This window comes from Poecilia formosa, unplaced genomic scaffold (genome assembly GCF_000485575.1).
Source record: "Poecilia formosa unplaced genomic scaffold, Poecilia_formosa-5.1.2 Scaffold4, whole genome shotgun sequence".
NCBI classification, from domain to species: domain Eukaryota; kingdom Metazoa; phylum Chordata; class Actinopteri; order Cyprinodontiformes; family Poeciliidae; genus Poecilia; species Poecilia formosa.
In genome coordinates this window covers 6,643,001-6,655,795 of record NW_006799943.1, presented here as the reverse complement: position 1 = coordinate 6,655,795, position 12,795 = coordinate 6,643,001, and the positions used below count along the sequence as shown (strand labels likewise).

The window sequence follows — 12,795 nt, the reverse complement described above, 5'->3', positions numbered from 1 at the left end:
TGTGTGTGTGTGTGTGTGAGAGAGAGAGAGGGAGTGCGATACAAAGCAAGAGCAGGTAAAACCAAAGCCTTTCACAGACTGCATGGCTGCCAGTCAATACTGTTTATCCAAGTTAGCTGGTGAGCTAATGGGCGAACTACACCACCCCTGTACTCCACATGAAATGGAAGGAAGGGGTGAATAAACAACAAAATTATACGTGTGCAAGTGACAACAACTCTATTTTAAGTTTGAATGCAACCATACCTACCATGCCTCTTCTTTGGTGTTCTTAAGAGAAACAGACTTCTAATCTGACATTAGGACAGATGGGTAGTTCCTAATTCAAAGCAGAAGACTAAAGGGTGGGGAGTGGGGTTGCAAGAGGCAGGAGAAAGAACCTGGGTGTGTCTGGGTTACTAATTGGATGCAGGGGTAAGCGGCTAAACTAGCACTGTGCAAAGTGAAAAATGACACCAACACTTTTGAAGCGCATATATCCACTCGTAAATCATGGGTCTGTAGACATGCATTACATTTCTGCTCAACTGAGAAAAGAGCTTAAGGCTGTTAAAAAAAAAAATTCAAGATGCACCACAGGGAAGCTTCCAGCTAAACAGCAAACATTTTAGACTAAAAATACAAGGTCTGAACAGATGCTCCTCTGTAGCCATGCTTCCAAGTCGCTGGGATGACGATGATGGGGACAAAATTTTATTCATCTTATTTTTGTTATTTTCAACTAATTGAGTCTTCATGAGGTAAAAAACTGGGTCTTCAGATTTCGTAATCGCTTATGGATTCTGATGTTGTCCTTGTCTAGTCAAAAGAGACCTAGAAGAAAAAGAGCAAGGAAAGCAATTTCTCACCAGACGGTCAACACAATCGGATCCTGGGGTTTAATAGAAATAAATGTGTGCAGCTGTAATCTACTCAAGCCAGTCATCTACTGACTATCAGTCTTTTTTTGTTTATTGTGTGTTTTAACACCAACTTTTGAACAGCAGATTTATGTTTGGTGCAGACGTGCAAAATCACTGCCATCAGGAAAAATATGGGCTCCACATGGTTGTCTGTAGGAGTTGACGGACCATTGTGGGCACAAACAACACCATCTGTCGCCCAAGCTCCATTTCTGAGTCTACCGGAGAGTATGAGTACAGTCCAACACCTCTGTAGCTCGTGATGCTTGAATCAACAGCGCGCATTTATTAGCAACTCAAGAAATAGGTGTCAAAAAAACAGAATGCCTGGAACAAAAACTGGCAAATAGCGCTTTGGAAGTATACTGATAATACCCTAACTTTCTCTGAGGCTGGTGAGGGAGCATGAAAAGAACAGTGGTGACACCAATCATTGGCAGAGAACCCTCACACTCTCTCCATGTATCTTTTAAACTGCTGCCATTAGCGCTACAACATCAAAAGCTGAATTGAGGTTAACGTTACGTTACATTACTGCACTTGGTTTGTGTGTCTTTCTGCTTGTGGGTTCTATTATATATGCATTGAACGTTTTCACACCATTTTAAATCCCCGAGAAAGTTGTTTTACCAGGTGTAGAGAGTAGTTGTTGCTAGTCAGCTTGGAGAAGGCCTCCAAATGACAATTAGCCAAGGTGGTGCTGTGAGAGGAGTTTATCATCTTTATCTGGCAGAAGGCTGGCTCACATGAATAGGTAGAGTGGAATACAGCTGTCAAAAAAGTGGCACGCTTTGTGTAAATAATGAGGCAAAAGTTAAGAAAACAGTAGTATTCCTTTGTACCTGGTTTGTTAAACCATAACCACTCCTCTCGACCTTTTGCCTCTGCAGTTTACATGTCTCGCCTCTGATTCACAATCAGAGATCATTACTGGAAGAGCTGACCTGTAATCATTTGCAATTGGAGGCAAGAAGTCCTTCAGTCTTTTGCCTCAGGACACTTTGGGAGAGAGGAGATGGAGGCGTGGTTTAAACATCCTCACGTGTAAGCAACCCAGTCTCAACCTGAATTAAAACTCCCCTGAGGGTGCGATGGAGTATGTCAATGTTTTAAGTTGCAATTAAAAAGGGTCCAAGATTAGTTATTCTTGGTCTGACTCTTGCGCTGCTTGGTCAGTAGCCTAAGTGCCATTAAAACAGGTTTTCAGATGTTGGGTTTTTGGACATTTTTGGAGATTATTAGAGTAAAATCCAAGTGATTCTACAATCTGAACACATTTTTCCAAAAAAAAAAACATGTTAGTTTCATGTTAAATGTTCTTGTTTTGGTAAAGTTCTCCATTCCCCAGTCACACCTTTGGACAGACGGTCGATTCACGGTAGATGAAAAAAGTAATCCAAATCCATTAACAAAAACTATAAAATAATCACTAAGACATAAACTGCTAACATTTCTTAATAAATAACAAAATGTCATCAGCTGGTGTGTCCAGTTAATATCAAAAGGATGCCCACATCATTCAATAGATCACAACACTGTAGTCAAATGAGATGCTTTGAACAGCTGAAGTGCCAGCAGGCTTCATATTTGGCATGACAGAAGAAAGGGTTGGGTCATCTGCCTGTCCAAACAAAAACACATTGCGATCATGGAAATGTTTGAAAAAGAAAAAAGACGTTCATCTTCAATGGCCCCCATTCATGGAGGGTTGCACAATAGTCAAAACTCCACTCCCTGTCTGGAGAGGGCAGGCTCTTTGGTTTTACTCACTTTAAGCGGAATAGTGAGAAGCGCTGGACAATAGGTGTCATCTCCTGCAGACTTCAGGAGTTTATTAAAGCAAAAATGACTTGATATCAGGATTAATTGCCATAAAATGGCAACCTTGGCTGCAGCAGGATTAAGTCTTCTCTTCTCAAAACTAGGGGTGCATCCATATGTCCATCTCATGAGAATCACGAGAAGGGGTATAAGCAATTTCCAATCCTTGTTTTCTGTCTTAATAAAGAGAGTAAATGTTTCGTGGATTAGAAACATCAGTATAAAAAACATGCAGTCAGCTTAGAATCCAATTCAAGTTGGAGCGCTGTTTAAAACTAAATAAGGTTTGATAAAAAAAAATAATGGTTGTTAAAGCAACCATTTGCTTGCTTTAACAAGAATAAAAAAATCACCTAAAAACCAAACTCTTTGCAATGTCAAACACCTTGTGGGTGTTTATAGACATATTTGTTTTATTCTTTGAAGAACCTCAAATGATTATATTTAATTTGAATGTGGTATTTCCATGCACAATGCCAAAAAAGCCATGTTATATTCTATTTTAATAACTGGAACCTGTTTATTTGTTTTAAAATTCAACACACTAAACCCTGAAACCAATAAAAGCATGTACTAACTTTTCACTGTGACTATATATACAAACTGTGCTTGCATATGCTAAGCAGAAAGAGGCAGTAAGTCCACTTGTATTGACTGAGCCCTGACCTGATGTCAGCAGATTGCTGATTGAAAAAGAAACCTCCCGTCTCAGCTGCATGTGCATCAAGTCACCCTCGGTGGTGAAGGTAATCCCCTTCTGGCAGCTCCCAGCCAGCTTTACAGTGAGGTCTATGCAACCAACATTACAGGAGCTGAGAGCACAAATATCTTGTCATTTAAAGCCCTTTGTTGGACACACCGTAAAAAAAAAAAAAGACTCAGTTTTGTATCCTACATATTCACGCCTGTTTAGTTGTCAAAAAGACTAGAGTTTGGCTAAATCCCCATACATCCAGAAGTTTTAATATTTTATAATTTCTTTGTTTCACTTAAGATCACATATGTAGTGTTTCCAACAAGTGCGATCCAAGTAAATGCCAAGTTTTCAAAGTACCACCATCTTTGCAGACTTTCTGAAACAACAAGAAGACCTGGACTTTTTCAGTCATTGTTATGCCATAAAAACTAAGAGGAGAAAATAATAAAAACTACGTCCCATAAGTACACAGTGGGTTTAGTTGAAGGATGCAGTTTAATTATTTGTAATATTTTTTTACTTAAAAGTTTACATTTTCTGGTTTGGAGTGCAAAAATGATCATAAAGTTCTCTGGGAGTTAGGCAGCCCACAATCCAATATGAAACTTGTGATCGCTCCAATAAAAAGTTTATTTGTGCTTCTGAATATTTGCATCACCAATCTTTTGAACATAAAGTATTATATACGATATTTTAGTGAACATGTTGCTTATAAAAAGACTGAAAGTGCAAAATGCAAAGAAACACACTGTGGTCAGCTTTTATTGTTAACGGTAGCTGGTCACAGAGCAAACCGACTCACACTGGTTTGTTCTTGAACAGTTTATGTGTCTGGCTTTATCTGCTTATTAGTTTTACTTATGTTTATTTATTTACACTTATTTTACAAATAACAATGCCATTTTGTTTAAGTTTCACTAACAGCGTCACAAGCAACATCAGGGGTAAACCTAACACAGTACCAGGAACTACTGATCTACTGCCTGCTCATTCCTTAGCCATCAGTGAGGCCCTCTACCCAAAGACATTTAGAGCATGAGCATGTGCTTCTCTCTTCTTATGCACCCTACACCCTGCCCAAGGTCTTTCCTGAAGGTTTGGGAATGTTGGGTCTGCCTAACAGCTCCATAAAAACTAAAAACTACCTGACCTCTCCAAAGGATTTGCACTAATTGACAGGCTTTTGCCATCAGACCCACAATTAAATTTACAATGAGGTCAAGCAGTTGCCATTTTTTTTTATTAGGGTTTTGTTTTAATTACTGGGCTTGACCTCAATTTATTTTCTTTTACTTGGGTAATGAGGCAAATAAAAGTGGGGGGGAGAAACAACAGAAAAATGGAGGGGTAGCTTACAACAGGTGTCCACATGAGGAGTTTTGATGTTAATCTAAACAATATTTATGAACCAATTAAGTGGGACTCGACAACATAAGTAATAAAGGTAACGTTCTCAGTTAGCAACAATCTTGCCACATTCATCACAAGTTCCAGTATGGTAAATGGCAAATGGCCTGTAATTGTATAGCGTTTATTAACCGCAAAATGCTTCAGTTATTCACCCATTCACGCACAATTTCAAACGCTGATGGTGGTTATCTAGCACATTTCAGCTAGCTGCCCTGAGGCTGTCTGTGAGCTACCATGAACCGGCGCCACCGGGCCCTCCGACCACCTCCAGCAGGGACGGCGGCTGAAATCTCCTGCTCAAGGACACGACTATGACAGACAGACTAGTGGTTCAAGCCGAACATCCACCAGTTACAGGATGAACTCCTACCACCGTCGCCCTTAAAAACAGCATTTATGGGATTCTGATGGACTTGTCAGGTAAGACGAGGTTACCAGAGTAAAAGAAGGTTCACAGAACAATATTAGGATGATGTTTAAATTACTGAGCAGCAGCTAGCCATGGCACTCAGTATAACTTTATTTTTGGAAAGGGTGTTACTGCAGCCTTTCATAGGAGGTCATCGCCACAGGCCAGTCAATCCTTACTCATCGACAGGGTTCTGTAAATAGGAGAGAGCGAGGGTCACTGGCGAAGCCCTCACTGGCAGCTGCAGCATCTGATCTGCTGCTGCTGCTGTTGGACATTCGTCGCTCCGTCCAAGTTGACAAATGAGCATGCCATTGATTCTGCCCTGTGACAGTTCTCCAGAATCAGCTGAAAGCTGCAGGTCCAAGTGAGAGCAGGACTGAGACAATGCCAGACAGGAAAATACAACGACTTCTCAAGGAGATCTTGACGATACCTTCGAACAAAAGTTTAAAACACACAGCTCCATCTAATTGCTGTTTAAAAACTAAAAATACCAATGGTATGCATCAATGTTGGCTATTATTTGCAGCTAATGTAAATGAAGATGTGGTATGCGACGAACCTGATAAAGTAGGGTGACCACTGGTAACTTCTGTTAGTCCTTTGACTTTTGGATCAATCAGTTCTTCTAAATGATTATCTTTCTTCCAAAAATTAAATGAAACCTAATTTCAATAATATTTACTATCAATTTATTGCGAACAACAAACTAAAATGTAAACAAAAACTTTGACTATTGTGCCACCTCCAACAAGACAAAAGTAAAAAAAAAAATTAAAAAAATTAAAAAAAAGGAAGTTGTTTTGATTTTCTGCACACTTCAAAACCAAGAAAACCAAATTCTGGAGAGAGGAGTGTCTTCCAGATTGAGAAGGAACTATGTGCTTTTCATAAGATTTACACGATAAGGACAATATAAGAGAAGAAACGAGCCAAAGTTTCTGTGATGGAACTCCAAAACTTCCTTGACTATAAGAATGTTTTACTATGATAGACCTGGAAAATTGGTCATACTTGAAAGGAGTTACCACCAAAAGCAGGAATACATTTCAGTAAAAACTGCATCAGAGTTATTGGGAATTAAGCCTTTGCCTTCATGATTCCTGACAATCATTAAAAACCGATGGGTTTTTAATGATTAGAACTCATTAAACATTAGAACTCAAAACCTGCGGCCGAGACACGGCACAAAAAGACTGACATCCATAAGTGTGACATAATGCAGCTTTTCTTTCCTTAAAATAATCAACATCCCAAAGCCTATAATTTTGGCCTGGAAATAGTCCAGGACACCTTTTGTATTCAGCTCCGTAAAATAGCTGGAAACTTTCTTCATCCCCTGTATTGTTGCCTGCAGCATCGTATCTGCATCGGATACACAGAGAAGTCCCAAACCAAGCAGAACCACTTTTAATATTCCCTGCCAAGTCGTGCCCGCTCACTGACTCCAATGTGTGTTTTTCTGACAGCCACTCCTTTGTTCCCAGAGCTTGTCACTGAGCAGTCGACCGTCCTGTTAAAACCCAAAGCAGATAACGCCACAAAGAGACGCCGCTCCTGCTTCCCAGCCGAGGCACCCTTAGCTTCCCCTGGCTGCAGACAAGGACGTGCTCTGTCACTTATAACAATGCAATGGTAAAAGAAAACGTGCTTGTTGCCTAAGTTGGAAAATGTGGAGGAAAAAAAAAATCCTTTTAAACCTCACAAGATGCAGAATCTGGATGAAGGAGTTTGACAGTGTAATTCGTTTAAATCATGTTTGTGGCTTTCATTTTGCAGTCCACAGCCAAACCTGCTACTGTGGTTATTCAAAAAGAAAAAAATAACCACAACAGCGGTAGCATTTCCAAGTGGGAACAATAACTGTACACACCAGAGCATAATCTGCCTCTTTGGGCTTCATACTCACTGGTTTTGTTGCACTTGACTTTAGAGAGGAGCTTGTGAGCCTGCAGAAGATCTCCGTTCTTCACCGCCACCAGCAGGTCCTGTTCCTTCCCCATGGCTGCAGATGAAACCATAGATGCGCAGCTTCTTCACTGGAGAGCGGCAAAGCAGTTTGTTCCTCTGCCGCTCCAACAGTTCTCCAGGCAAAGGTGTTCAGCAAACTTCTGTCAGCATATTAGCAGGTAGCTGTTGAATTAATACGGTCGACGTCAGCGGTTTAGTTTCATCTAAGACCACGTTGATTGGTCAAGAATGTAGCCTTCCTCTTGGAGCTGAAGTTTGGGTCCATTATCTCTGCTCAGTGATGATGGCTTAGCTTTCTGCGGAGCTGAGATGATGTTCATAATCCATCTCTGTTAGCATGAAGGTGGCAGCAGTAGCCCCACCTGGCATTACATTGCACATGGCCAGCTGAAATACAACATGGAGACAGTCAGTCTCTTTAAAAATACATAATCAATAACATAGTTACTTCTAAATTTGACATCACCCTTTGAAGGGTGACGTCAATAACTGAAATTACCACAGAGTTATTGGAGCCTGGAAACAATTTCCCACTAATCGCACGGTCTGGTCTGTGAGAATGGGACACTTTAAATCTAAAGGTAATTTACATAAAAATGTATAAGTAAGTCACTTTTTATTAATATATTTATGCTTAACACAGAACTTAAACATGGGCAAGCCGCATTACTGCAGACAAAATAAAATTGTTCAGCTGTAAAATCTGTGGAGCAAATTTTACTTTATGAGAAGTTTGTGAGGAACTCATGTTTGCAACTACAAAAAAACCTTGAATAAATGCATTTATTGGGTCTATTTAATGTCTTTTTCAGGGCTAGGTACAGGTTCACAGAAAAATAAGCAAGTCTGTATCTGATGTTCAACAGCATTATTAAGATTTCTTTTATTAATCTCACCTTTATTTATACAGGCAGCTCTGACTGAGACATGATGTCTCAGTTTCCAGAGGGACCCATTTTAAACAGTCATTTCAGCTAAATGAAAGGTGAAACTGTAAATAAACCAAAAATACAGTGACATTAAAAACATTGTATGCTTTCTGGGTTGTCATTTGAACATGTTTTAAACCCTTCAGTTTAACTAAGCTGCACAGCTTCAGGTTCGTTTGACTCCTTGCTAGACTTTGGCTTGCACTTGAAATCTATTCCTCACTTTTGTATTTTCCATTTAAGAATCATTTCTAAAAAATACACGTCATAGTCTCCGGAGCAGTTCAAGAGAACATTATTCATGCCTTTGGGTCGTCGTGTTTACCGTACACTCCTGCAATTCTCTTTTTGCCAGTCTAGACAGATGATTAATTTCACTTCTGCAAGCTACTCAGAAGGCAGCAGCCAGACTCCGTACTAAATCCAACAAACAAACTCATATCACTCCAGGCGTTATACTTTCCTGACTGGCATCCGGTGGATTTTGGAAATCAGTTGAGGACACTTATTCTCACTAAGTGGCCAAGTTCGAGTCAGCTTTTATGCAAACACTCTTCTGCTTCAACCCGTGATCCCAGAATGTGATCTGTGGCTTCATGGAGAGCAGTTAGCACCTTGTAGCTTTGTTTTACTAACTCTGCGGACTGAAAACCATTTTGATCTGTAATGTCAGCGCGCCCCGCCTCTCGCCCGGAACGTGAGCTGGAGATAGGCACCAGCACCCCTCCCGACCCCACTGAGGGACAAGGGTGAAGGAAAATGGATGGATGGATGGAATGTCAGCGCGATTTATGTTGTTGCATGTGACTTTGTGTGGCTCTTTATAAATAAGGTTTATTTACTTAAAAAGCAAAAGAACTGTAGTTGCTACTTTAGTTACTGTAGTTTGCTGTGCTTGTGTTGTTTAGGTGACAATTTGTTTTTATATTTTCAATAAATTCTTTCAGGGGTGAAGCATTAAAGCAGGCACCCCATATACTATGGCAAATGGAAATATTCCTCAACAGCAGGGTGAAAATAGGAGCCATTTTTCAACCAGCTGAGAGGCAGTGTGCAGCAACAGGTGGGTGAGAAACAATTCAGTATTATTCTCCATACAGCAGGATAAACTTCCAGCCACTCCACCAATTTTTCTCTTATCTAATAAAAAGGACATTAAACGGCATGAGCTGAGCCCTGGATAATTTTAGCGGCTTTGAAACAGGAACTTTTATCACCTCAGTGTACTTTTATACCGCTAACTGTCCTTCTGACGTTCCAATAGGACAAATCTCCCACAGTGAATAAGAGCAACAGCTACTTTTAATGTTCAGTCAATTATTGGTGGAAGAAGTACCTGAATCGAATGAAAGATTTTTTTTTTCCTTACTGCCAATTATACATTTTAAGCATAAAAAAAAATAGGAGTAAAACAATGATAGATTAACTTGACACAGCCTTTGTTTTCAGAAATGCAGGAAACTTGCTCTGTCACAAGCATAAAACTAATTTTCTTCCTCTTCCTCTGCGGCAACAAGGTCTTGCTCCATTGATAACAACTTTGCTAGAGAATCTTCTTTTGTATTGTGAGGCATTTTGCTAGTTTGTGAAGTCTGACAAAGAGGCTTAAGCTATAATAGTGACATAATGAGTCAACTGCTGCTTAAAACCAACGAAAATCTTCTGTGCAAAACCATGACAAAAGGAAACTAACCAAACCAAAAGAAGTGAGGGCATAAACGCTTTCTCTGGGGATTTGTCTTCTTCTGCCTTTGACAGAAGATCAGGCTGGAATTAAAAACAAACCTGAGGTGCGGAATGGTAAACAAAAAGAAGAAGAAGAAGAAGAAGAAGAAGAAGAAGAAGAAGAAGAAGAAGAAGAAGAAGAAGAAGGACACAGTAGAGCAGAGCCGGCTGGTGATGGCCAAGAAGCATGGTTTAGTTAGTATCACATCAGATGATGGTCCAGCACTGTGGCCCTGCAGCAGATGCCAATGCATGTCTCTGCACTGACACATGGTCTAAAAGCAGTCAGGCACCTTGCCAGGCCGTAAACAACTGCACAGATCCTGCTTAACATGGGCCAGAATGTAAACAAGGGCTCCAAATCTGGCTTGTTATCCCTGGGCAGCTACAGTGGAACTGCAATGATACATGATAAAACACGTAATCTACTCTAGAACAACTTCAGAGTCGCAACAAAGATTCATCCAATTGTTGACTCCTTATATGCATATATAAATGTGTGTGTTCGTAATGTGTGTATTCTAAAGTCATAAAACAATAACTACATAAATACGTAATGTGTGATTTAAAAGTTATCTTATAAGTCCCACATGTCGCACGAGGAAACCAGTACATTTGTGAAGGATTCTCGACAGCACCTCAGCCAGTGGTCCCCCTCACTTACTGTCCTTTACTGTCAAGATGTTTCCAGTTCCGACTGGATAAGTCAAACTCCACTGCCATTCCCGAACGCCGCTGTTCACTAATGAAGTCGGTGCCGTTTTTAGCAGGACAATAATAGAAAGTAAAGCAGAGTTCTCACCTGATGTGGACACGCAGCCGAGGAGCGCAACTCACTGAGCCGCACGAGACTGTGGAGCGTCAAGCGGGGAAAAAAACGACACGAGCTACTTCCGCTTTGCTTTGAAAATAATGCTCGTGATTGACACGTCTAAAGAAGTTTAAAACCCCGTTTTCTTGTTATAATTTTTTAACGATAGCGTTGTTTTCCACAAAGTGTCTCTGATGCACGCGTATTGGGGTACCTGTGAATCAACTAAGTGTTTTAAATCTTTAGTCTTCATATATTTGTAGATTAATTCTAAAAGCAAACTGTAATGTCTGTAATCTGTTTCCTGTCATGGCTATAACTTTCCTAACTTTACAGTACCGTTCAGCCTAAAGCACTTAAATACAAAGTGGATCAAACTACAAGCACTGCCTGGGTCGAGGCATGCTGAAAAATAAGAGTTTATTTATTATATTTAAACAATCAGTATGATGAGAGTGACGCCGAAAAATGCTACTATTTTGAGCATTTTAGCTTACACCGCTGCTTTACAGTAGGTGTAGTGTGGCAGCGACATCTGCTGGCGTCACACTTCAGCTGTTTCAGAAAACAATATTTGGAAGAGTCGGGCCCTTGCTGAGGTTCTCTGGCGGCGAACAAAGTCAAATAAATTAATAAATAATGAAGCAGAAGAAAATAGGAAACCGTTCAAAAAGAAAATCTCTTTCCGTAATATCCTTGGTATGACTGAAATAGGAAACCATGTATTTGGTCATATAAATACATTTTAACCCTCTATGGCATGGCGTTGCCCTCGGGCAACAAACCACATTTCTGTACCTCACGTTGCTCCTTTATTTTATTTTGGGGGGGGGAATGATTTAAAATACCTCTAGACATATTTTTGTCCAAATAAAATAAAAGAGGTATTGAGGTTCATGTGACCTTTTACTTAGAAGAGGAGCAGTCCTTTTTTATGAAGCAGAGGTGCATGCTACACCTTGCCTCCTACTTGTAAGTTATACATCAATTTTCTTCATGTTTAAATTTGGGTCACTCCAACTAAAAATATTTTAATATCTGTGAGTATGTAAAGAAGCAATATAGATCATTTCAAGACAATTTTTAAAATAATTTATATGCTAAAACTGTGTTTTTTTGTTTGTTGCCTCAGGGCAATATTGTGCAGTTAGGGCCCCTTTGCTCAGACAATATAATTCTAAAGCGATGATATGCAATTGATCACAAAATAATTATCAAAGCCAATTTTTTTACTTTATTATTGACTAACAGCAACAGGAGATGGATGCAAGATCATTTCATGGACAAAAGGTTCATAAGTTGGGGTCATTCCAGATGAAAACATGAGGATCCACTGTACAATCATTATTTCATTGTTTGTTTATCCTCAAAACTAACTTCAGTCCCAAAGGGTGATGAGCTGGTCATCAATGAACAAATGGCCCCATTCCAAGGCAGGCAAAGACTGAAGCAATACCTGCTAAACCCAAATATACGGGTCTGCAGGGTACTTCATATGGCTGGTGCAGATGGTGTTCCTTACAACTTGAAAATCTACACAGGGCGAGCCGTGCAACCACCAAATCTACCAGATATGGGAGCTGGTGGAAATGTTATCCTTTGCTTGGCTCAAATTCTACCAAAAATATCAGAACTACAAACTCTTAAAAAAAGAACCTGCAGCCCTAACTATAGTCACTGATGTGAATCTGGTTGCTACAACCCATAGATAATCATATAAACAGATGATGATTCCCAGGTACGTCAATAATCAAGTACCAAAAATGTGATACACACTTTTTTTCACATTAGCAAGCAATTCCTTCCTGATGTTTAACATATTATAGGGAAAAAGATTGATTTCAACATCCTTAGTGATTTTAGCTCTGCCAAACATCACACATGTACAAACACACAAATGCTTGTTTTAGTAATTTGGTAAATGTACCATTCATTAATGAAAGTTAGTTGTTTATTTTATATTTGATGAGTTGGAACCATGTCTGATTTATTTTTTGTCAAAAAAAAGTTTTTTTTATGAATATAGTTTTTGTTTGATTTGTATTTTTACTATTAATTTTGATACGCGACGACTAATTTGAAAGGTATGTGGGCATTACCTTTGAAAATTATTTGTA

The 12,795-nt window shown here is 39.6% G+C and overlaps 1 protein-coding gene across 6 annotated transcripts in view; it reads right to left on the bottom strand.

Annotated features, from left to right (window-relative positions):
- Positions 1 to 10,747, bottom strand: part of LOC103144652 (caskin-2-like) — a 50,102-nt gene extending 39,355 nt beyond the window's left edge. For 3 of the 6 annotated variants that reach the window (XM_016676403.1, XM_007561735.1, XM_007561753.1), the window contains exons 1-2: positions 10,670 to 10,747; positions 7,152 to 7,600 (exon numbers count right to left, since the gene is read on the bottom strand). In XM_016676403.1, coding sequence (XP_016531889.1) covers positions 7,152 to 7,263 — 112 coding nt within the window. In that variant the 5' untranslated portion in view covers positions 7,264 to 7,600; positions 10,670 to 10,747. Of the gene's footprint in view, positions 1 to 7,151; positions 7,601 to 8,109; positions 8,196 to 8,657; positions 8,755 to 10,669 lie in introns of those variants that run through there. The other 3 variants (XM_016676412.1, XM_016676405.1, XM_016676428.1) reach the window with 3 other exon arrangements.
- Between the last annotated feature and the right edge of the window lie 2,048 nt (positions 10,748 to 12,795).